Below are 27,363 nucleotides of genomic sequence, written 5' to 3' on the forward strand. Positions count from 1 at the left end.
TACATAGATTGCAGCACATATTTTAAGTAGATCTGTTTTACAGAACGTGGATCTTATAAGAATGTGAAATAATAAAACTTCATTTCACCAAACTTTAGAGTTTAAAATAAATAAAGCCATATGGATGTACATTTTAATATAGTGGTATGTACTGACAAGATGTGACATTTCATGTTCAACACTTTATTAGACATTCTAAATATTCAGTCTTATAGAAAAAGGAGGTAAGTTCTGAGAATTCATATAAAGACAAAGGAAAAATATTGGATCACCAGGCAAGACAAACTTTGTTATTTAGAGAAGTAAAACTGGCAGAGGTGGTCCCTTAACATGGTGACACAACACTCGAAGAGATCTGAGATTTTAAAATTTTCATTATTCCAGGAAATTTGCTTATGTTGTACAGCTGGATGGAATCAGCTTTATACATTACCTTTCTTGAGTATATAATTTAACAAAACCAAACATTTACCCAAATAAATCCCCAAATCCAGTACTCCATTAACAATAATTATTCCGAATGTTCCTCCCTGTGTAGTGAGTTAACAAATTTCTTTGTTTGCAAGGGCAGGGGAAAGCAAAAAATGTTAATATTACTGCTTTGGGTGTTATCATCTCCTGTCCTGGTATTCTCTAAAGAGAATTTGCAACATGGTTCATGATATCTGAAATTTCCCATGGGTAGACTTGGATCACTAAAGTAGGGAAAATCTGTCTAAACCCATGCACCAACTGTTCCCTCAGTTACATTAGCTATTGAATATAGTTGCTAAGTTCCAGAACCTCTCAGTGGAGTAAATGAATGGAAGACCTCCATTACCCAGCAGGCTTATTCCCGAGATAGTATTTAGTTTAGTTATCAATCTCATGGGCTCCCTCTTCCATGTAGTGGAAAGAAAATGTGATTTAAATTCCTATGCAAACAGTTTTATTCGGTTAGTACAAATTTAAGAAAGGTAATTCTTTTAAAAGCAATGGCATAGGAAATAGGATTTGACAAGTCATTTGACCTCTGTGTACCTTAATTTCTATTAATAATACTGAATATTTATTTATCTCACAAGATGTTGAAAAGCTTAATACACTAATAAGTATGAGCAAGTAGCACATTTAAAAAATGTTTAAACTTATAAATGAAAGGCAGAATTCAATATGAAAAGAACATGCAAGACTAATAATAGTATAGTTTTTGGATTTCTTTATGTTTTACCACAAATTATCTAAAACTTTAATAGCTGATCCCAGTGGGGTTTGGTTATCAAGCACTACCCAAAATGTTTAGGATATTATCATAATTCAGAGTGTAAAACTAAATATAATAATGCTGTAATACCTTAAGTTAAATGGAATAACAGTTGGTAAGTCATGACTTAAAAGGGTACAGTGAACAGATAGTTTATTTTTCTTTGTTCGCAAACAAAGTGAATATGGAATCTGAGACTTCCACTCATCAAATATTTCAACATACTATTAGATTAGAGACTGTTTTATGGTTAAATTAAAGATATGCCTGACTATGAAGTATGTTCTAAAAAGTGAAGTGACAGTCAATTATACATTTGTTTATAGGTTCATACTCTCAAATTTCCTTATTATTTTGATAACAAAGTGTTTTAGTAACAAGCGTGCGTTTCAGTATATCATGTCTTTATTTAACTACAAAATGTCATTAAAATTCAATTTTTACTATCTAAATGAAATCCCTTACATTTTATACAGAATTTCATTACTCTTCATTTTCTGATACTTACTTGTAAAGTGACATAACATGCTTCTCCCTAGGCAAATAGAACTAAATTTAAAAAATAAAAAAAATGGCAATGCTGTCACTATATTCACTTCAAAGTTTCAATGTCAATTTTCCATAGAGATAAAGAATAAGAATTAGTAGACGACAAAATCTGAAATTAATGAACTTGGATAGAATTCAACTAAGGAAAAAACTAATTAAAATTATAAGTGAATAAATATTCACAAACAATATAAGTGACTATTTATAATGGAAATTATCCGCCTGTACCCCTACCCTCTACATGAATGAATTTGATAAAGAGAAATGATGGGGACATTACTAGTTATAGTTAATATGTTAAGACTAAATATAACTATATCTCCATATTTACTTACATGGAATCAGCTTTTATGATTCATGAGAAATAACTGTTATGATTTGAGAGAAATACGGGACAATGTGTTAAAATTATAAACCATTGCATTGTTTTTAAAAGGTAAAGAGATGTAACATTTGAGAGGTTTATAAAAGAATGCTTTAACCTGTCACCCTCAGAGGCTTCCCTATTCTCTTCATCATAAAAATTGAAAGCATCTATCTAACACTCCTGCTTATAAATCACTTTTTAAAAGTTTTATTGAGATATAACTTATATAGCACAAAGTTCATTTATTTAATGTGTACAATTCAAAGTGGGTGGGGGACAGGGAGTAACTGCTAAAGGGTATAAGCTTTCTTTTTGCAATAATGAAAATGTTCTAAATTTAGATTATGGTGATGGTTGCACAACTCTGTGAATATACTAAAGGACTTTGAGCATTATCTCATTTCATGTTTACAAAAGCCTTTAAGAGTCAACACCCCAGGGACAGACGGCATTCATATGCAAGACACTTTATGAAATTATACAAGACTTGGGAAACATGGGAACAAAGAAAAGGAAGGAGGTACATGAGGGTACAACTCTTAACAAATAGGGAGCAATCTATCAGTGCTTGATTAACCACCTAACCCAGAAGAAGTGGGACAGGAAGCAAAAGCCCCATGGAGTAGGAGGGGCATATTTTGAATCCATCAGGCCTTTTGAGAAGCACACAAGGGGCCAAAGGACATACTGCCTGGGGATTCTGCAGCTATGCTGGCTTATGCTCACTTTAGATCTGATGGACAGTATGCCAGAAAACTAAACTTAGGAAGTCACCATGCAACATATATTTGTTAGAGTACCTACCAACCATGTGCAAAGTACTTTTGTGGATGCTGGAGTTATAGCAGTGGGCAGAACAGAAAAGGTCTTACTGTCATGGAAGTTATATTCTACAAGGGAAATGGGCACTAATCAAATAAGCATGTCTGTGGGTGATACATTGGGGATGGTTCTGATTTCCTGTTTTGTATGGTGGCCAGGCCTCCCTTTTCAGAGACCTGAAGTGTATATCTAGGATGAAAGCACTGCAGGCAGAGGGAACAGTACACACAGAGAACCTGAGGGAGACATGTGTTTGATATGATTGGAGAAGGGCAAGGAGGTCAGAGTGGCTGAAGCAAAGGGACAGGCTGAGAGTAGTAAGAGATGAGTTCAGAGAGAAAGCCACCAGCAACTGTGCAAAGCCTTACAGTCCTGGGTATGGACTTTGGATTTCATTCTGAGTGTGATGAGGGTTATGAGCAGAAGAGTGACATGATTTGATTTTTGTCAGTTCAAAGCAAAGAAACAATAGAAAGATCTTTTCAGAATTGAAGAAATATCCGAGTAAAGAAATTTTAAGGACCCATTGAGTATCAGGCAAAATTAACAATGAAAGCAACCCTTCAACATATTTTCAACCTTTGAAATAAATTTCAAAATCTAATAAGAATCTAGGCTGAAAGAAAACAGAGCAAATTATGTACAAGGAAAAAATTATTCTGGTCTTAGCCTTCCTTTGCTATAACCCTGATTGTCACAAGCCAGTACAGAAATGTCTACACAGTTCTGAAAGAAAACAAGTATGACCCAACAACTATATACTTAGCCAAGTTGTCATTCAAGTGTAACAGAGAGCTATTCTTAGACATGCATAGGCTTAGAATATATAACCATCTACACTTTCTAATAAGACTTGTAGATGAATGCTGGACAAATAACTAAATCAAGATTGGGGATGACATTGTAAAAAAAGTCAAGAATAAAGCAATAGTAGAATATAAATGCAGTACTATATTTTCACACAGAAAGTATTTTGGTTAGCTATAATGTAAAAATTAAAGGTATAAAAGCACTTTTATAATATGTTAAATTTTTGAAAAATATATATGTGTATTATATATATATTTATATGTAATTTCTGGATAGTGAGACAGGGTGATTTTAATGTTCTTTTTTTATGCTTCTTTGTATCTTCCAACCTTCCCCTACTTTCTTTTTTTAATCAGAAAAATAATATTATAAATATTTCAATAGAGAAAGAATTCTGTCATATCCTCAGGTGTTTAATAAAATGTTATGCTCCCTATTTTCTATGTTTTCTAAGAGGAGAAAAAAATTGAGTTTTTAGGTCATTAATGAAACACATAGATTCTTAATTTAGGTAGGGTTTTAGTATATATCTGGTTCAATGGTTTTCAACTCATCTTTTAGCATTGAACCCTCCATTCAGGTGCAGACTTAAATCATCACCATTGCTAAAGCTAATATTCATCGAGCACTTATTCATGGGTGCCAGGTGATTGTCTAACCAATTGTAGCATCTCATTTAACCCTCACAACAATATGATTTCTCTGATAAAGAAACTGAGGCATAGAGTTAGACATGACAATTGCTCAATGTCATATGGCTGGGAAATAGCAGAAATAGATTTTGCACTTAGCTTGTTTGTTTAAAGGTAGTATTTTTTGTTGCTAAGCACTCTGTGGAGGACATCCTCTAAAATAACCCCAAATGATCCCTGCTTTCCGGTATTCACACCCTTGAGTAATAACCTCCCCTTGAGTATAGTCTAGACCTAGAGACTTACTTCTAATGAATAGGATACAACAAAAGTTATGAGATATCACTTTTGTGATTTGGTTAGAAGAGACTATGAACTCTATTTGCCAGTAGACTCTATTCCTTTCTTGGCTTGCACACTTTGATGAAATAAGACATCATGTTGCAGAGGCCTACCTGGCAAGGAACTGAGGATGGCCACTGGCCAACTGCCAGGGAAGAAGTAAGACCGTCTGTCTAACAACTTTTGAGAAGTTGAATTCTGCTGACTACCACATGAAAGGGCTTGAAAGCAGATCCTTCACTAGTTGAGCCTTCAGGTGACACTACAGTCTTGGATGGCACCGTGATTTCAGCCTTGTAAGAGAGCCTAAGATAGAGGACTCAGTTGAACCATCCCCAGCTGACTGACTGTAGAAGGCGAAATAATGCCACTCTGAAAAATGTTCATATGCTAATCTCCAGAGCCTGTGAGTAGGTTCTGTTACATGGCAAAGAGAAATTACGGTTACAGTTGGAATTAAGTTTGCTAATAAATCAACCTTAAGATAGGGAAATAATCTTGGATTTCCAGATAGCTTAATGTAGTCACCAGGGTACTTACACGTGGAAGATGAGGGCAGAAAAGTCAGAGTCAGGGTGACACAATGCAATGTGAGACAGACTTGAATAAGTATTGTTGGCTTTGAAGAAGGAAGGTGGCCACAAGCCAAGAAATGTGGGCAGTCTCTAGAAGCTGTAATAGGGAAAGAAATGGGTTCTCCCCTCGAGCCTCCAGAAGGAAAGGCAGCCCTGCCAACACTTTGATTTAACCTAGAGAGACCCACATCAGACTTTTGACCTATAGAACTGCCTAAAATAATAAACTTGCATTGTTTTAAGCACTAACTCTGGGAATAGTTTTTACATAGCAACAGATATCTAATTAACATACTATGTCACAGAGAGGAAGAATTAGCTGCTTTGGAGTCCTTCTCCCCTAACACTTCACTTACCACCAAAATAGTCGCTGAAGTTCTGACCTCGTGTTCCATACAACACAGTGCGAAGGCAACTGATGTAGACCAACCTCTCAGGAGATGAAGAAATTCCTCTGAACAGTCATTCAGAGGGACTCTTGAAAAAAGAATAACCAAATATTCTAGGCCTTGTTTGCATTTGGGTCTATTGTTCAGATCTTTCATGCCTAGTTGTACCTGTAAGTTTTTCTTATGTGGAGCACAGGATGATCTTTCTTCAGCCTCATACCTATGTCATATTCTCCTGTGCTTGGAGATTTCCTGCTTGCAAATGACTTGCCACAAGTTGCCTCTCTTTGCCTCTGCAGAATCTTCACACATACCTCCATCCATCACCTCGTGCTCAGCTTTCATTCTTTTTACTTTGTGCCTTTGTATTCCTCTAAGCCAGAGCAGTGGTTCTTGGCCATGGTGTTGTGGCATCCTGCTGTCTACACGATGAGTCGTGAGGTGTGCCACAGTGACGTTTTTATTCATCATAGCGATGGTAGAAAGTTTATAGATAATTTACTTTCTTCTTTTAAAAGAATAAGCTATTATGTAAAGTATTGTATTAATATTATAATAAATAATGTATTATTTTAAAATATATTAAAATACTCACGCTCTCTTACAGGCTAAAGTGGTTCTTGTCGGGAGAAGAAAGGCTGGAGTTTCTGTAGCACACAGCATTTATGGGTAGCTTGTCAGCCTCAGCTCTAATTTGACCTATTTTGAAGTCAGTATTAGCATTTTTGGAGTATCCCCAAAAAACCTTTCCAATGACAAGTAATGCACAGTGCACTGAAGTTTCTTGGGGAGGTGGAGGAGAGAGTTACCAGCACAGAGAACAGAACAATGTACTTACCTTCTGTATTAGACATCTCTGTTCTCTCTCCAATGTGCCCCCATGCTCCAACCTGCTATGGTCTCTCCAGCATCAGATGTCATCAGACATAATCTTTCCTCTCCCACTAAGATTCTAAAAATGCCCTCTTCTTGTCCCTTAACTCGGCTTTTTTGCCATCTGGGATATCCCATTGTTATGGGATTGATAAGAGTCTGAGATTACACCATCAAGAACCACTCACAGGTAGTTTCTTAATATGGTAAAACATATGTGCATGTTGTCTATCACGTTTGCAAAGCTGTGGTCTAAAACAGAAAGGGGCTTTAGACAGGGCCTGTCTCTTTCTCCTTAAATTATATCAGGTCATATTTATACATATTATTTATAGTCTATATGATTTGGCAATCACTTCAAGAAAACCAACAGGAGGTCATTCCTTCAGAGCTTTCCCTGGAAGGTCTCCAAATAAAAAGACATGCCAAAATCTTGGTTTCCTAGGCTCCTTATCAGGAGAAAGTTTCTGGAAAGCAGCTTTTATACCAATTGCCATCTCCTTCCCTGGTTTACTTTGTTGCCAAAACCTTTTCACTGGCTGTGTTTCGACAATCTCCAAATACAAAGATTCTTGACCAAAATATTACCCAAAAAGTGACAGACATTGTATTCTTTGGTTGTATCTGTGTATCTGCATGCATTGCTGCACTTGTGACTGATTTGACTTGATTTAATGAGGCTATTAAGTATACAACTTCCACAATTCAAGTGAAGTAGTTTAGATAATGCTCATGTATTCCTAAATCATTTTGTTTTCTTTGATATTTACCAGGGGCAGCAAGGCAGCAATTAGCATCTAAGGCCATGCTATTTAAATGTTTATATTTCCCGTTTAAATCGAGTTTTTCTAAACTAATTTGAACAATCACTTTCAACTTGTTATATCTAACCATGGTTTTATTGCTTCTTTTTTACTTTTCTTTTTTCCCCAATCTTTTCCCATATGAAACATGGCTGAAAGAATAATAGCAGGAAAACAATAGAGGGGAAAAAGAGGAAGTGAATATATACTCTTCCTGTAAGTGATAATTTACTATGTTATGTTAGTGACGTATGCAAACCCATTCCCTAGTTTTCAGCAAATGCCAATTTTATTTTCTTGGTTTCACTCTTACTACATCTTCCTCCCGGCAATTATGACCTATTACAGATTTCCACATTCAAGTGCTCCATTCAAATACCTTGCCCGAGAGATGTGATAATTGGCCAGGAATATCTTAATAGTCTTAAGAGAAACAATTTTTATGCTTAAATATAATATTCTCATTACAGATATTTAAAAATAAAGATCTAGGTACACAAAAACGGCCCACAAATTGTGTCAAATTCCCAAATATAATTAGGGAAATGATGCATATGCTCTATTGGTATTCAAAAATTCATGACTATGGAAATATGTCTGGATATGCTCTTGTGAGATTTAAGGCTTACTACATAGTGTATTTTTTAAATGATTCAAAGATTATTATTTGACTACCTGCCGTGTTCTAGGAGTGAGGATTCAAGTGTAAATGGGATTATAAGGTGTCTGACTCCATGAAACTTACTTTTAAGTTTAAGAGCAGTGCTTTTAAAATCTTGGCCCCAACTCATCAGTGGGTCATGAAATTTAGAGGATTATAACTAGAATTTAAATATGTATTTATTAATATATAATATATAAATTAAATAATTATTTATATATTTATTTATGCATATACAAAATTGAAAAAATAGAATAAGAAATAAAGTTGTAGAGTTTATCACCTTTATCCTTGTCAAGAATCTATGTTTCATGGAACTTGTGTTTTAGTTTTGTGTCCAAATACTTACAAACAGTGCTATAAAAAAAAGAAAAAATTAGTAAACAAGTGGACAAATAACTAGAGAAAATAAAATGATTCCGATACAGTCAGTATTTGGGGCGGAAAAGGGAGGGAAATTGTGGAAGTGTCATGAGGAATGAGATGGTTGGGGCAGGGTATAAAAAGAGATGACACGTGACCTGAGACCTGTAGGCTGGGAAGAACCCACCATATAGAGAGTAGGGAACAGCTTTCTAAGTGGAAAGAAGAGCAATCGTGAATGCCCTGGTACGGAAACATGTTTGGCTCAGTAGAGGAACAGGCATGAGGGCAGTGTGGCTAGAGTGAGAGAGAAAGTGACTGAGATCAAGTTGGAGGGATGGGTAGAGCCCAGACTACATAGTACATTATAAGTCATGGGATAAGAAAGTTGTATTTTGGTCTATTGAAAGAGAAAGATTTTCGAAGCTTTTATATGCCAGAGAATGTGTTGATTTAATTTAAATTTGTGCAGGTCAGATTGGATGCTACGAGCACAAAGGGTTATAGGAAAGCAAGAGTGGGAATGTGCAAACTATTTAGGGGGTTATTACAGCTGTCCAAGCAAAGGGGATCTGTGGCTGGAACTAATTAAAGGTGGAGGAGATGGAGAGAAGGGTACACAGCTACATATATTTTGGAGGTAGAATAGGTATCATTTATTTATGGATTTGTGTGTGTTGTGTGTCTGGGGATGGTGGTAATGTAAGACAAACAAAGGGATCAAAGATAACGTCTAAACACTACACAAATGGTGGCATCTAATGCTGAAATGGAAAAGGCCAGGATAGGAATAGAATTTGGGCGGGTAATTCTAGAGGTTCACTTTTAACATAGAAGTTTGGGATGTCTAATAGACACACTTTTCACCCATAGCACTGATTAAATTTTGTAATTACATATTTATTTGTGTAGTTATTTGCTAATTATAGAGTAAAAAACTCCTCGAGGTATTAGTCATGACTATATTGTTTATGTTGTGTGTTGCATTGAGCTTTGCATGTCCCGCATAGATCAAACATTCAGGGAATATCTCTGGAATGAATGACACATAAGTGTTGGTAGTAGTGATACTTGAATAATATTAGTGACTGACTTTCTTATGGCGGTCATTTTTTTTTTTTTTCAAAGAAATCAAGTTTTAACGGAAGAGAATTTCCGTTCACATAATAGTGAGCAGAGAACAATGAGATGTCTATACAGAACCATGAAGCTAGGGTTATTCAGTAATCACTTGCTTCTACAACCAGCCTTCTAGAGCAGTGGTCCTCAAACTCCAGCATGCATTAGATTCATTTGAAGGTCTTGTTAAAACAGAGATTGCTGAACCCCACTCTCAGAGCTTCTGATTCAGTAGGTCTGGGTGGGGCCCAATAATTTGCATTTCTAACAACTTCCCAGATGATGCTGGTGCTACTGGTCCAGGGAAAGTCAGTGCTCAAACAAGCAAAGGTTCTTAACCTGTGGATATCTGGACGAAGTCTACAAATGGGCTGCAGGGGATTTGTACCTGCACTCCTGGAAGGATATATGCAAATTTTTGATGTACATGCTATGTGTATTTTTTTATAATAGAGCCTACGTATTTCATCTGATTCTCAAAGAACGCCTTCAAAATTTAATCAACATTAAGAGTAGTGGTACTCATTCATGGCTATATATTAGAACTCCTTGGAGTCTTGGCTCTTCCATTCAATTGCTCTGTGACTTTGGGCAAAATACTTAATCTCTCTGCGCCTCAATTTCTTCATCTATAAAATGGAGATAATAATAATACCTATCTCAGAGGATTGTTATGAAGTTCAAATAAGGGAATATTTACATATCATTTAGAGCAGTACCTAGGAAGTGCTAAATAGGAGTTTGCTAAACAAGATTGACAATCTGGGAGTGTTTTTAAAAAGTCTCGGCTCTAACCCCAGTCTTTCTAATGTACAGCCAGGGCTGGAAACCACTGCTCTGCGATATGAGAGAGCAAGAGATAGATGAATGTCTTTCTTGAGAGTGTAGGGTTAATCTCCTCTCAGTGAACCAGGCTTCTCTTCCCAGAGGAGCTTAGCTAGGAAAACTAGAGAGGGCTAGCAAGAGCCCTAGCATATTGGAAAAGAATTTATCTTCTTAAAGTTTCAAGAATTGTTTCATGCTGACCTCCTTTCTTGTGGTAGTGGGAGAGGCTGAGGGAAAGGAGCGGAAAGAAGAAAATTGGGTTGGTCCATGTTGATTGCTACTTTTGTTTAAAATCAACATAAACAATAAAAGCCTATCCTATTATAAGACAATGCTAATATTATAATGAAATGATCAAAGAGGCAAATACTAACAGTGCTAGCCAGCCTTGAAAATAACATGGGTGATCCTTGCCTCTTGGAGTTCATATCCTTGCACATTCCCTCCCACACTGAATAAACTGAATTGTGTGACAAATAAGATATTGTAGAAGTGATGGAGTATAATTTCCCAGGTGAGGTCATAAACCACATGGCAGTTTCTACCCTTTCTCTTACATTACTCACTCTGGGAGAAGCTAGCTGCCACATGAAAGGACAGTCAAGGAATTTATGGAGAGGTCTACACTGGGAAGAATTGAGGCTTCCTGCCAAAAGCCCACAATGGCTTCACAGCCACATGAGTGAGCCATGTGGGAAGTGGATCTTCCTGCCAGTCAAACCTTCAGCAACTGCAGCCCTGGTCAACATCTTAACTGTAACCTCATAAGAGACTCCAGTCCAGAACCTCCTATCCCACAGAAACCATGAGAGATACTACATATTTATTTATGTTTTAATTCACAAAGTTTCAGGATAATTTGTTACACAGCAATAGATAACTGATACACTTAACCCTAACCCTTCTATTTTTGGAATACCTGAGCTGAGTTTCCCTTTTGCTATTTTGGTGCTACTGCAGGTGATCTGCTCATTTTATTCTTTCCTAACCCATTAAGACTACTTAAGGTATAAAGAAATGATTAGCTAGTAAAGTGGGCATGCTCTATGAAGGAGAGAAAGTGAACCCAGTCTCCTGCCTTGTATTTTCCTGAGGCCTCACATCCAGAGAGAAAAAGTCACAAGACTCTTGAGCTGTACCAAGCTAAACAGTTAGAGGCCAGCTATGCTTATGGCAACAGGGACCCTGATTGAGTCAATAAAGAATTTAAATTCTAATACTATTTTAAAAGAAAAATGTGAGAAAGCTCTTAGGAGTACAGATGGCCAGGTTGCCTATCTAAATCCTTGCTTTATCACTGTCTACTATTGCTCTTTATTTTAAAACCAAATAAACGATAGAATTATGTGAAATACAACTAGAATTTTCTTTTTAAAGCCTGAGTTTGGGCAGAGAGAAAATGACCAAGAAGAACGTTATGTGCTGTTTACACACTGGCCATGTAACAATTTAAAATATCTGAATAAGTGGCGCTTCATCTCTTGATTCTAATTAACCAGTTCACTGGGCTTTTGGAAAATCATTTCCATTTACCTGAGACTTTGCTCAAGCTCACCGCTGTGAGAAGACAGAATTAAAAATCATTGATCTTAACTTCAGAACACACATGGGGTGTGTGTGACAAATGGATTTGCTTATACTGCTGGTGAGACCACATCCATAGCCTGAGTTAGCTTAGACCTGTTTTTGACATGCAATTACTTTTTAAGTTGGGGATTTGGGGACCCAGAGAAAGTGGTTGACCAGTTAATTACATCCTACTCTGATACACTCATTTCTATCAAAGGAACACAATATATTACTCAGGTTAAGATATAATTACCTTTTAGTGAAATAGATTATAAGGAGAGTTAGTAGATGGTTAAAAGTTATGATAAATAATAGCATTCCAAATGCTCTGGAATACCTATTTTTCTTTCCTGTTATTTAGAAGCCAAATATTTTAGTCAGTATGTTTCTAGATTAATTACACACACAGCTTACCCTCTCTGTCTAGTCCAGAAATATAAAACGAGTAGTTTCAACTTAATTATGAGGGGGTAGGGGGGTTGCCAAAGAAAAGGACACTGTAAAATGCATTTACTCTATGTGAAAGAGGCTCTGTGCTTCCTAGTTTAGGTCATTTGAATTAACATTGATGCTTTCCTTCAGACTAAAGATGAAAGGAGGCAAGAATCCTCTAAATTTCTGAGAAATAACATGTTTAGAAGGTGAATAGCAGATGGTAATAAGCTTTATTTCTAGTTTCCATTTTATTTTGTTTTATGTTTGTGCCTACCTGGCCACTTCCAGCTCACCGGTGTAAGCAGGACTTATTTGCTATCCCCCGACTCACAATTTTTCATTTTAATGCTTTTCCTTCCTTATTTTGATTTCGGACCTTTTGGAAGAGATCACCACTACGTCCTAAACACCTTAGTGTATTTAATCTGCTGGAAAGCCCTGAGTGTACCAGATGTTCAAGAGGATGATAAAGAAGGGGGAAGGACAGGTAAGGAGTGTGAAAAAAACAGCAGAGCAAGCAGAGGAAGGTGGAACCAGAACACGTCTACCTTGGTCTTGCTGTGGTTTTCAACATTTACTCTCACTGATCTCTATTTCCCCGTTAAGTGTCATGGGGGATTTAATGGAAAGTTTTTAGACTTTAGGTTATATAGCTTGACAGCTGATTTTTATTAACCAGCCTAGGAAATCTGTTTGATGGCTGAAATTTGGCTTTATCTCAGAGAAGCAGAGTTTTACCATATGTTTTGTGTGCTGTGCTTGCTAATGTAAAATAGATCATTATATATTAGAAAGCCGTTGGCTAAGGACTGAATCACAAAGGCTTATCTGAGGAAAGGCATCATGATGAACTGAAGCTTTACTATGCTGTTATTGTCTACATATCAAAATAGACAATTAAACTGATGAATAATGTGCTTTAATATAGAATGTTCTTGAAAATAGATAGAAAGTTTTAATAATATGTAATCCCTGTCTTTGATTAGATGAAAATCATTCTGAATTATGTAGTTAACCTACACACACACATTCATATATATACCGTTTTAGTCCACCTGGGATTTTCATTCAATGATTAGTTATTGAGCACCTACACAGGCCAGGTATGTTAAGGACTGAACACGGTCAACGTAGTCCCTTTCCCCAAAGAGGTCACAATTTTGTATAATTGAGAATGTCGCTAATAAGGCCACCCATTCTACTTAAAAATAAAAAAAGAAAACTTTACTCTGTAAAATATATATGAAGCATGCTGAACAGTTAAATATGGAAAATATTGTTATGCACAGTTTTACGAAAATTCCTAGTTAAAGTCACATGGATAAGATCAATAAAGTAGAAATAAATGATAAAGCTAGCTATCCATCTCTATCGCATTTGGCTTTTGAAGCATTATGGTACAAAAAAGCATTAAGTTTTTCACAATGCATTGAGTTTTGTCCTATTCAAAATAATAAATAAAGATTTAAAGAAAGATGTAAACATTACAGGAAATTTATTTACTCTTGTTGGAACTTGACTCCAAGGCAAGAAAAATGAAAAATGACATGAATGCAGTATGGGTTTCTATTTTTCTTTTGAGTAGGAGATTAAACAAACTACGCAAGTTTTTCATTCTTTTGTAAGGGAAGTTTATTTTCCTCTACGGTAATGAATACCCCATGGACCTTTCTTGACATAAGAATTGTATGCCTGCTTGCCTGAGTCATCAATAACTATCTTCCTTATCATTTTTTTCCCACTAAGTTTCATCTTGATAGACTTGGTTCAGTCTATTCTCTTCCTCCCTTCATTTCCTTGAGAATTATTTTTTAATTCTCTTCTCCTTTTTTCTTTAATTACTATTTTAATTCTTAATCTCTTCTCCTTTACTTTACTTATAAATTTAAAAAAAATTGATACTCAAAAATGAATTTTCTCCTTTAACTTGTTTTTCTTCCATGATTTTATTCCTTTACTGGTTTATCCTTACATGGTTAATGCATCCATACCAGCTCCTCCATTTTAGCTTTTATTTTCAGGGACATATTTCTGACCTACCTAAATGTCTTCAAAAATCATTGTGTGTTCATAACAACAATGGAATAAGGCAGTATGCTAATTATATATTCCCTAGATTAGTAGTTCTCAAAGTTTAGCATGCATCAGAATCACCCAGAAGTCCTGTTAAAAACATATATTTCTAGGGACCGGCTCCATGGCCGAATGGTTAAGTTCGCATGTTCCGCTGTGGTGGCCCAGGGTTCGGATCCTGGGCACGGACATGGCACCGGTCGTCAGGCCACATTGAGACGGCATCCCACATCCCACAAGCAGAAGGACCTGCAACTAAGATATACAACTATGTACCAGAGGGGAGATGGGTGGGGGGGGGGGGCGGTTTGGGAAATAAAGCAGAAGAAAAAGAAAAAAAAAAGATTGGCAACCCGTTGTTAGCTCAGATGCCAATCCTTAAAAAAAAAAAAAAAAAAAAGGAGATTGGCAACAGTTGTTAGCCTAGCTGCCAATCCTTAAAAAAAACAAAAAACAAAAAACAAAAAAACCCATATATTTCTGGGCCCCAATCTGAATCAGTAGGCTTGGAGTGGGACCCAAGAATTTACATTTCTAACATCTTCCCAGGGGATGGGGCTGTTGCTGGTCTGGGGACCACACATTGAAAACCACTGGCCTGGTGAATCAGGAAACCTTAAGAAGTACCAGTAAATACATTTCATTCTTGCCTTTATTTGGGGTGAGGGGGGACAAATATAACACGATACATTTTTGTCTTGCCTTTATTTTGGGGGAGGGGAAAAATATAACACATGATCTCTCAAATAAACTCTCTCATCTAAATTGATATATTAATCCAGAAATCGTATTTCAGTTCATGGTTTGACTCATGTGACCTGCCACTGAAAATTTAAATGAATAGAACTGGTTTTCTGTAGTAATAAGCACTGAGAATTAGTCATCATTTGTTTTAGTTTTGTTTTGATTTGTTATCCATTAATCTAGACTTGGAATTCTGTGTAAAGATATGTTAACACAAATTGGTGGGATGTTACAGAAAAGAAGGTTGGGACTGATGAACAGAGTGTGACTGGAAGAAATATTTCACAATTTATTAAAGAAGCATAGCTTACACTTCATTGTAAACACGCCGTCTTCTCGTACAACACACAGATGCATGAGGAACACACACCTACAGAGTTTCTGTGGGTAAATGAAAGGCATTTAGGTTTTTCTCTCATTTATGCTTATTAAACACTTCTTAGAACTGCTACAACCACAACATCTGGTGAAATAACTGTTGGAACTACATACTTAGAAAAATTTTCTCCTTTGTATGAGTGAGTGTATCGGGTTTGTGTGGTAGTGTTGGACTGCGGCTGGAAATTAGAGTTTGGGGATAGAACATATAGCTATACTATTGCCTGTTTGTAGACCCAGGCTTATATTGATGAATGCAGTCATCGGTTCATAACATTTTCTATCAAGCATCAGAGAAAGGTGACAGTAGGGAGCTTCTTACAAAGATGAATAAGAGATCAGGGTATGGTAAGCAATATATTTGTGAAGTATAATAACAGGATAAATGCTATAATAGGAAGTATTTGGGGGGAATAGAGAAGAAGTACTTATTTCTCTTTGAGAATCTCTGGAAAAACCTAACAGAAGAATCCATTTGAATTGGACTTTGAAGAATATATGTCTTTGCCAGGGATGGCAAGTAAAGAACAGCTTGGGCAGGGGGCATTATGCACAATGTCCTGAGGCATAAATTTATATAAGGATTTCAGGAAAATTTTAAATAGCTAGATGTAGCTAGAGCATATAGTGTGTGTGTGTGTGTGTGTGTGTGTGTGTGTGTGTGTGTGTGTATTAAGTACTAGGGCTAAAATCAGGTATAGAAAGGAGTGTAGGGTACTGATCCAGGCTATGCTAAGGAATTTGGACTTTATCCAGTGGTCAGGGAGGCATCTACAAAGGAAGAACCGTATCACTGAAGGTGGAAGCAGGAAAGATGATGTGTCTGAACAAGGACAGTAGTAAGAAGCATAGAAAAGAAAATTATGGAGGAGAATTTCAGATACAGAGTTTATAATGTAGAGTTGCTAATTGAATGCTGAGGAGAGAAAGAAGTCAACCATGACTTCCCAACTTTTAGCTTAGGCAACTGGGTTGATTATGAGGCTATTTTATAATATCAGGAATGTGGGAGTATCCTAAAATAGTGTTTAACTGTCTCTGGTATTCTGGTAGTCCCTGCCAAAGTATCTAAATCTTAGCAAATAGCTTTGAGAATAGGAAAATGACTTGATTATTAGTCATACGAAATATAGGATAGAATTTTTTTCAGTATGACGTTATCCATTAAAAGCTAATGTTTTCATCAATAAGTATTGTGTTATTTCTTTGAATCATTCAGAAGTTGTCTGTTTCTGGACAAGAGTAATATTGATGATTCTGAATAGGGTGAGGGGAAAGCCACCTGCCATCTCTCCTTGCTTAAGAAACGCTGACATCTCTGTTACTCGTGGGAGTTTCTGTACCTCTGAGGTATGTTGGAACAGGGGAAAAAAACTCCAAACAGGTTGAAAACCACTCCTATAAGTAAAAGAGGCCAGAGGGATCCTTTGCAAAGTGTTATCCTTCTCTGCTCTACCTACAGTCTTTGAAATGTGCAGAAGTGTAGCTTTAATCTCTGTGAGTCTAATAAAGGTAAAGATTGAAAGTAGGAAATAGGATGGGAAAAAAAATCAGTTTTTGTCAGGGAGGATTTATTTACTGTAGAAATTAGGCAGAAGCCAATATTTTCTATCAGAAAATAAGGATCATGAAAACTTGGGAACCAGTGATTTCTGAGGGTAAACTTGAAAATCAGCAGAAAATTGCTGACACGTAGACCAGAAAGAGGACAAGTGTGAAATATTAGTTTGAGGTAGACTAAGTATGAGGTAGACCAGAAAGATGTTAAATATGAGACCACTCTAAGTGAGGCTAGAGAAATCATGGGGCAACAAGTCAGTTCTCTTGGTATAGCCACGGTGGTCAGTGAGAGATGTGACCATGCCTTTGTGTTCTCATTGTCTCTGTGGCTACAAGGTCAAGGGCAATGTTGTCAAATGCATTGGGTGGCCTGAAACTTGTATTTGGGTGAAGGGCAATAGAAAGAAATCACACTTCTTTGAGAAAAGGCCCTAAAAATAAATGTGAGGGAAGTAAAGAACTTTCTGACAGTACTCAATATGCAAATATTCAAATTCCTAAGTCAAGATAAGACAGTGCACGAAAACTGAGGGCAAAGTAAATGGCAGCAGATGTGTTTAGTAGGATGGTGAGATGCTAAAAAATTACCAAGGGAGTCTCAGAATCTTCACCTATTGGTGAGGTCCAACATGATAACTAAGCAGCAGACAGCAAAGACTGGTGGTAAAAAGAATATCAGAACTAAGACATCACTTTTACAACAGTATTAAAGCTTTGCTGCTATTCAGTGTGGAACGCCAACCAGCCCCTGGGCATCACCTCATATTTTGTTCGAAATGAAGAGAATCAATTCCCCCTCCCCAAAGATCTTCTCACCAAGAATCTGCATTTTAACAAGATTCCAGGTGACTAGTGTGCACGCTAAAGTTTGAGGGCACTGATGTGGGAGACTTCACTAACGCCAAATGAAAGATGATTGTGTTTTGAACACTATAAGTGATTTCATCTCTGCTTAAGGTAATTAAGTAAAACAACCATTTTAAACTAGTTTATGTTCAGGGACTTTTAATTGTTTTTCTATTCAAAGATTCATCTGAGAATTTGACACATTCCTTAAACACCCATCTCCCATCCCATCCACCCCTAAATGTGGATGCAATTTCAGGATACGATTGAAGCCCAGTCACTAAACCCAATTTAAGAACCAGTGTTTTAAAGACTCCCAACCACTCTTACAGAATTATTAATTAGAAACCACCTGAATCGTTATGGACCCAATTCACCATCTGGCTGCTATCTTGGAGCCTAGCAGGATTTGCTCTTAATAAAGACTTTGAAGACACAGACATATGCTACACAATTGGCGCCCTGAACAGGACTGTCCTGATTTAAGAATTGCCAGGCAACCAAGTTCTGCAGATATCAAGATGACAAACACTTCATCTCCAGTCAATTGAGTTGTTGATTAAACATTTCAATCACTCACAGGCATCTCTACATTTTGGTGGTATTATACATTGTCTCCAAGTTCTCATTTACTAAATTATAATCAAGCTTGTCATGAAGGCTAGTATTTGTTGAGAATGTATTATGTGCTAGGAAACTAGTCCCCCTCACCCGCATATCTGTCTCTTTATTTGTTCTTATAATAACTTTATTGGGTAGATATTTTTGTCCCTTGTTTACAAATGTGGAAACTGAGGCTTAGTAAGTTTAGTAAGTTGTCCAAGATCATAGATAAAAAGTCAATGGAAAGTAGCAGAGCTTGAACTCAAACCTAGGTTGTTTTAAATTACTGCAAAACTTTTATTTGTCCCTGCCGGGGTAAAGACTAGAAATCTTTCGAATAAATTCCCTAGAAAAAATTCTGAAAAGCCAACTCTACCTCACTATAAAAGGAAACTTTTCATCTGAGCCTTTTTTTCCTTCCTACACTCTCTTTTTCACAGAAAGAACATTTTTTTCAATCTGTAAAATAATTTATTCTGGTTTCATTCAATAAATTATCCCCATGTGATCAAATCAATTACTGTTTATCAAACTTGTAAAGTGGTTAATGTCAAATTTGAAAACAAAATAAGTTGGCTCATACAGATTGAGTAAAATTGAGAAAAAAGTTGTTCTATTTTAAAATTAGCTTATTTCTTTTGCAGCAGCTGATGAGTTCTGAAGTAAAGCGGAAAGCTGCATCAAACAGCCGCAAGTCCATACATTCTAAATGGCTCCTCTCTGTTGACCTGACTTCTTCAGAAGTTGGGCTCAGACGCTTTAATCACAAGATGAACTACGCAGCCCTAATTATATAATAGCAACACAGACTCTTTCTAGGTCAACAGCCCAAAGCACTGCTCCACAGGCAATTAATTTTAACAACATTCTATCAGACAAATAGGCAGAGTAAAAACATTACTATCAATGTGCAACAGAGCCTGCCAGAGGAATGTTTTTAAGTATATGCCCTCTACTCTTTAAGGTACTCTTGGTTCTTCTTTTCTCTAATAATTATTATTTGTGTCACTTTAAAAAACGCATAACAGTACGTTTCTTGAAACCACCTATTAGATTGAAATGGTGAAAGGGAAGCATGGAGAGATAGTGAACAGATTCACATGCATTTGTAAACATTCTCCTAAGAGTTTAAACCTTAACTGACCCCTACAGGAGACAGTTTTGAGACTTTAACAGCTCTTTCTCCCTTTATATAATAATAACAAAGGTCCCCTGCCATGCCCTGAGCTAACATCTGTTGCCAATCTTCCTCTTTTTTGCTTGAGGAAGATTGTCCCTGAACTAAGATCTGTGCCAATATTCTTCCATTTTTTATGTGGGACATCACCACAGCGTGGCTTGACAAGGGGTGTGTAGGTCCATACTGGGATCCGAAACTGTGAACCCAGGCCCCTAGGCAGAGCACTAGAACTTAACCACTATGCCACCGGGTTGGCTCCTCTCATCACTTTTTCATAGAAAAGAAAACTAAAGTTTGGACAGGTTATACATGAATTGCCCAAAGTTGTACAGCTCCTAAGTGATAAAGCTTTCTGAAATTGGGTTTCCCAAACTCAGATTGCTTGCTGCCTCCCAACTTTCAATACTACAAATATTTAGTTTGAACATGGTAAGTATTCCAGCCTTGTCTCCAAGGCTCTTTGCATTGGCTTGTCTCATTTGCAATTTGATTCAAGTAAACAAACACATATTGAGTTCCTATTAAGGTTCAATGAATATAAAGATGACAAATACATTCTTTGCATTCAAAAGTTTTCTCATTTCGTGGAAGAAGAAGCTGGATAAACCGTGAAGTGCAATCCAAGTTACTCCCTTACTGTACTTACCATGCCTTCCTGAAAATGTGTGTGCATGTGCAAACATAACAACTATAGAATTGTACACTTTAAGTAAGCGAATTGTATGGTAGGTGAATTATATCTCAATAAAGTGACTTACATTTCTTAACATAAATATTATACTCAGTTCTCTAAAATTGCTACTTATTTTTTAAAGTAAAGGTAACATAAAATATCTAATAGTTGCACAAATGTTACCATGTTAGCAAAGGTACAGGCACTGCCCCAACAAAATGTGCGCTGGCAAGCAGAAGGCTGCCTGCCCATTGCCCGGCCCTGTGATCCAATGTGAACCTTTCATTGTACAGGTGAAGACGATGAAAAACAAAGGTGCTGCCCTCCTGGAATGTTCCCAAGATCACACAGCGAAATCACAAGTGGAAGTCTCTTCTACTGCCCTTTTCACTACTCCATTGAGTTGGGATACCTGCTGAAGTCTTTACCTTATTACTCAACAAATAGTTATTGAATAGCCTCTATTTTCTAGGCATCATTCTAGGCAACATAAATATGTTGGTAAAAATCATGGAAAAAAATTTTACATTTTGGTGAGAAAGATAGATAAGAAGCATTCAAATGAACAAGGAAACACAAACAAACAAATAAAAGATAGTAATTAGTTGCTGTGCAGAGGATTAAAATAAATTATTCTTGGGGTCACTTTAGATCCTGAAGAGATGACATTAAGCTGAGCCCTACACAGCAACTTGTGAAGACTAATGGAAGAGAAGTCCAGTCAGTAGCCCAGCTGGCGAAAAAGTTTGAAGGCAGGAATGAACTTAGAGTGTGCTGAGGAGAATAAAGGAGTCCATGATGACCCTACATGTTTGACCTAAGTAACTGGATGAATGGTCATGCCAATAATTGCAATAGAGAACAGTGGGGAAGAAATAGGTTTTGACAGAGGGGATTACGAATTCTGTATTGACATCTGCATATCCTACAGCTAAACCCTATACAATATTATGAGCCAATGTTACCTCAATAAAGAGAAAAAGAATTCTACATTGACTCTATAAAGTTTGAGAAGCTTGATAGACATTCAAGGAGGGAAGGTGTGGGAGTGCAGGGGACAGGACTAGAGGAGTAAATGCTGTCTGAAGAAACTTGTTGGCCTCATGGACTGGTGGTTCCTGTCTGACTTAAGAGACTTTTTGGATTCCAAAGAGACAATCAAAGCAGAGTGGTATAAAAGGATGTGGTTGGTAGGAGGCAGAGACAGAGGTAGAGAAAGTAGGACTGATTAATACAACGGAGATGGAACACTTCATTGCAGAATAAGGAGTTGGCACCTCTGAGCAGTTGTGGTGTAATTTTAAGGATTCGATAAACCTCTATATTTGCAGGTGGTAGACCCAGACTTTGCCAGAAAACTAGATATTATAATCTGTTGTGTACCTTTTTTTTCAAATAAGGAAAACTTCCTACGTTCCCTCTGTGTCACCTAGCAGCAAGCTTACATTTTAGCAATGCTAAAAAACAGTGGCATGATGAACATGGACTCTGAACCAGTCTTATCCTATTAATCAGTTTTCTATATTAGACTCAAAATGCTTTTTCTAAGTTGCAAATCTGAAAATATATGTCCCTAATGAAATCCCTTTACAGTCCCTCATTTCTCTTAGCAGACAGTCAAACGACTCATCATGACCCACAAGGCACTGGATGCTGGTCCCTGCCAACTTCTCCAGCCTCACTTCCTGCTACCTGTTGCTCATTGGGCCTGCTGAGTTCTCTATTTTCAAATGCACCTTGTACTCGCTCTAACTGCTAATGCTCTGTTATCTACCAGGACAAGACAGAGATGCTTCTTGCTCATCTCTTCCCTAAACTAACTCTTACTTATACTTCAGGTCTTCATTAAGATAACACTTCCTCAGAGGAAGTTCCTCTAGAAAGCCTACCTTGGCCCCTTGGCCCAAGTCTGATTTAGGTGCTTCTCCTCCAGGCACTCCATCATCCTTAGCCCAGACCACCCCATATTACAATTGTCTGCATACTTGGAGCTATCGTCCATAATCTTTTTGAGGGCAGGGACCATGGCTGTCTTGTGTACTGCTGTATCCTCCACACTGAGTGCAGTCATGGACATTTAGCATCTAGAGTCTCAATATATATTTGTTGAATAAACACAAAATTTTCTACCACAGTACAAATTCCTAGAGGACAGGAACCCTGGCTGGCTTAAGGTTCTATCTCCAACTCTGATCTTAAAGTGAGCGCTCAAAGAGTATTTATAGAATTTTTAAACTGAGAGCTTTACATTGTATGATTTAGTCTTATTGAAAGTGGAGTTTCTGGTGAAGAACCTTGCTGTTGTCCTTGGGCAAGCTTTGGTGAAAGTTTAACCTGCCTAGCAGTGGATACCGTTTCCAAGTCCATGTAGACAATATTTAGACGAATACTACTCACCCACACTCTCAAAATGGTCTGCTTTGGTAACTAAACTACCATAAAATAGTCCTGCATCTAAGCATTTTCCTATAATTGAAATACTCATTATGGTCCTGAAACTTAGACCACTTGATTAAAATGCATATAGTTCTTCAGGGATTTTAAGTACTTTGAAATCTTTATCTTTCTACAATGTGGAAATAAGTTTTATAACTAAACTGATCACAACAATCAATGTTTTAATGCATCAATTCCTTACATTAAAACCAAGAACACAAAATCATGATTTAACTAAAACATGTGTTCTAATAAGTATAGATATTCATAATTACCTTCTAGTGCATATTTCATATCCTGAGCAAAAAGGGTCCACATAATTTCAGCACTGACTTTTCCCATGTTCAGTTCTTGAGGAAACCTAAAACCAAACACATATATTAGCACATCAAAAAGAGAAATGTACCTAAAAAACAGAGCAAAATACTTCACTTTACACATATACTACAGTGATTATTATATTGTTCATAAATACTTTTGTTTATGAGATTTCTCTCTTTTTCGAAGAAGATTAGCCCTGAGCTAACATCTGCTGCCAATCCTCCTCTTTCTGCTGAGAAAGACTGGCCCTTAGCTAACATCTGTGCCCATCTTCCTCTATATGTGGGACGCCTACTACAGCATGGCTTGCCCAGCAGTGCCATGTCTGCACCTGCGATCCCAACCCGTGAACCCAGGGCCGCCGAAGCAGAACGTGGGAACTTAAGCGCTGTGCCAGCGGGCCAGCCCAGAGATTTCTCTTTAAGAACTTTCATAAGCAGGAAAAAAAGCTACACACCAGAGTGTGGTGATGAAAACAATTATTGGGTGGCGGGAAAATAGACTCCATTACATCAGTTCCAAAGTAGTGATCCCCAGGGCTCCGGATGGATGTCTTAGAATGTGTGTGTGTTTGTGTCTAAGGATCCTCTTCAGTTTTAGCAAGCACTTCATCTTCATATGTCTCAATTTTGAGGATAAGTCAGATGAATCTGAGTGACAGTGACCATGAAATACCAAAACCATGCCTCACATTCATCTGTTAGCCATTTTCCTTGGAACAAGCTTGAGTGCTTCCATTTTCTATTTGCTTAAAATGGATTATTGCAAGAAAGATTCTTCACCCCTCAGGTGAAATATCCCATGGTGGACACATTGATCAGGACTCCAGAACTCCTAAGCAGGTCCGTGTTTTAGATCAAACAAGCTTAGGCTAAAGACAAGACTCCCACTACTGCCGAAGATGTCTTCTGTTTGTATATGTTTTCAATCTCATGATAAGCTCCTCGTAATACAAGTCCAGTGAATATAATGACCAAGTCTTTTCATTTCATCATAAACATTCACCCCATGCCAGTACGTAAGACTGAAAGTATTTTCTGTTCTAACAAATATTTACTATATAATATATATATAAAATGTATTCATACATATGTATACAAAAAATCATATATATTAAGAAACAAAAAATATATATATATATTTTAAGGAACAAAATTAGCTCTCACATTCGTTTATACTTTTGGGTCTAAATCAAAACAGAGTAATACAATTCTGAATGGGATAGAAAGTATTACCGAAGAAAACATGACTTCAAAGAAGAAAAGACCACTGACACTACATAAAACTATTCTAGTCAAACTTTTCACCAAAAGCAAGGTGTGCTTCATTAAATATCCCTTACCAACTGCTATCTATCAATTTATCTAACAATGCCAATTGATATTTTAAAACATAATTGCAGAATATGTACATTTATCAAGTACTAAACTCAGAACACTTTCTATGCTTAAAAATATTAATGCAATCTGAACACACACAAAATTAATTTCAACATTAAACTTTTTCGATATAAAAGTAACGTTAGGCAAGTAATTTATTTCAAAAGTTTTCATTTGTGGATAGTGACTAACATCACAATTTATAGTATATTAATTTTTATGTAATGGATATGAAACAACAAAATTGTAAGTGATATAATGAAAGTGCTTCAAGCTCATAAAATGAGGAAATTAATTACTTTAATTTTTTTGAATCGAATAAAGACTGTATTAATTCACTTTACAATGCTGTGATACAAAAAACAAAGACATTATACAAAAAGAAAACTAAAGAACATTATCTCTCATAAAAATATGTGCAAAAATCCTCAACAAAAAATGGCAAATTCAATCCTGCAATACGTAAAAAGAATAATACATCATGACCAAGAGAAGTTTATCCTAAAAAAGCAATGTTGGTTTACCATTCAAGAATGAATCAATGTAATTTACGATATTAACAGACCAAAGAGAAAAACTATTACCATCTCAATAGATGCAAGAAATGTATTTGACAAACTTCAACATTCCTTCGTGATAAAAAAAAAACAAACTGTGAAAACTAGGAATTAAAGGGAAGTTCCTTAACCTTATAAAGAGAATCTATAGAAACCTACAGCTAGGGGCCAGCCCTGTGGCTGAGTGGTTAAGTTCGCATGCTCCGCTGTGGCAGCCCAGGGTTTCGCTGGTTCGGATCCTGGGCGCGGACATGGCACCGCTCATCAGGCCACGTTGAGGCGGCGTCCCATATGACACAACTAGAAGGAGCTGCAACTAAGATATACAACTATGCACCAGGGGGGATTTGGGGAGATAAAGCAGAAAAAATAGCCCTACGGCTAGCATCATACTTAATGGTCTCATACTAAGATCAGGATCAAGGCAATGATATTTATTCTCACTATTCCTATTAAACACTGTACTAGAGTTCCTAAAGACTGCAAAAAGGTAAGAAAAAGAAACGAGAGGCATATAGATAGCAAAGGAATAGATAAAACTCTCTATTTGCAGACAACTCTATTGTCTACATAGAAAATATCCAAAAAACTACAAAAAAACTATGAAATAAGTTCAGCAAGGTCACAGAATACAAAGTCAAGATACAAAATAATTGTATTTCTATATACTAGCAATGAACCATTGGAAATTGAAGTTAAAATAGTATCATTTACAATAGCACCAAAACTTATGAAATATTTAGGTATAAATCTAAGAAAATATGGACAAGATTTATATGAAGAAAACTACAAAATATTGAGGAGAAACATCAAATAAACCTAAATAAATGGAGAAATATTATATTCATGGACTGGCATACCCAATATTGTTAGAATGTCATTTTTCCCTAAATTGATTTATAGATTCAATGCAATTTCAATCACAATTCTTACAGGATTTTTTGTAGAAATTGATAAACTGATTCTAAAATTTACATGGTAAAGCAAAAGAACTAGAACAGAAAAATGTTTAAAAAATAGCTGAAGGATTCACATCACCTGTCTTCATAGCTTACTATAAAATTATAGTAATTTGAAATATATTACAATGTACACCTGAAAGCCATATAATGTTATAATCCAATGTTACTGCAATAAATAAAATAAAATAAAAACTATGGTAATTAAGACAGTGCCTCTTCAAATACAAGGTCAATTAATTTTCAATAATATATTACATTAATTCAATGGAGAAAGGATATTCTTTTCAAAAAGTTATGCTAGAGTAATTGGATAGCCATATGTGAAAAAATAAAGTCATAATTCACAACATATAAAAAATTTCCTCAAAATGGATCATAGACCTAAATACAAAACCTAAAACTATAAAACTTCTAAAAGGAAACATAGTAGAAAATCTTTATGACCTTGCGTTAGGTAATGGTTGCTTAGATCCGACACAAAAAGTACAAACTATAAAATAAAATATTGATAAATTGGACTTTAATAAAATTAAAATCTCTTTAAAAGATACTGTAGAGAAAATGGAAAGATAAGCAACAGACCAGGAGAAAACAATTTGCAAAACAGTTATCTGAAAGGACTTGTATCCAGAATATACAAATTACTCTCCAACCTCAATAATAAGAAAAAAATTAGCCAATAAAAGTGGGCAAATGATTTGAATGACATTTCAGCAATGATAAATTGATAGAAAATAAGCACATAAAAATATGCTCAATATCATTAGCCACTAGTTACTTTCAAATTAACATTACAAGGTGATACCACCATATGTCTACTAGAATAGCTTAAAAGCAAAACAAAACCTGACAATACCAAGAGCTGACAAGGAGGCAAGGATGCAAGTGTGCCGAGAAGCTGGAATTCTGATACATTGCTGCTGAGAAGGCAAAATGTTACAGTCACATTGGAAGGCAGTTTGACAATTCCTTATAAAGTTAAATATACATTTACCAACAGTTCCCCCTAGGTATTTACCCAAGAGAAATGAAACTCATATTTATACCAAAAGCTGCACAAGTTGCTTAATTCTTAATTGCCAAAAACTGCAATCAATGTCTTTTAGCCGATGAATGGATAAGTTGGACAGATTCATAAAATGGAATCTAATAAGCAATAAAAGGAATAAACTACCAAATCATTAACAATGTATGTGAGTATCAAACAAATTATGCTTAGTGAAAGAAACTGGACTCAAAAGTCTACACACAGTATGATTCCATTTATAACACAT

The 27,363-nt window shown here is 36.3% G+C and overlaps 1 protein-coding gene across 6 annotated transcripts in view; it reads right to left on the minus strand.

Moving 5' to 3' along the window:
• The window catches only part of UNC13C (unc-13 homolog C), a 557,967-nt gene that overhangs the window by 157,403 nt on the left and 373,201 nt on the right, over window positions 1-27,363 (minus strand). For all 6 annotated transcript variants that reach the window (XM_070236389.1, XM_070236405.1, XM_070236396.1 and 3 more), the window contains one exon: window positions 23,146-23,231. In XM_070236389.1, the coding sequence (XP_070092490.1) occupies window positions 23,146-23,231 (86 nt within the window). The remainder of the gene's footprint in view (window positions 1-23,145; window positions 23,232-27,363) is intronic.

Source organism: Equus caballus, chromosome 1 (genome assembly GCF_041296265.1).
Source record: "Equus caballus isolate H_3958 breed thoroughbred chromosome 1, TB-T2T, whole genome shotgun sequence".
Classification (NCBI taxonomy): domain Eukaryota; kingdom Metazoa; phylum Chordata; class Mammalia; order Perissodactyla; family Equidae; genus Equus; species Equus caballus.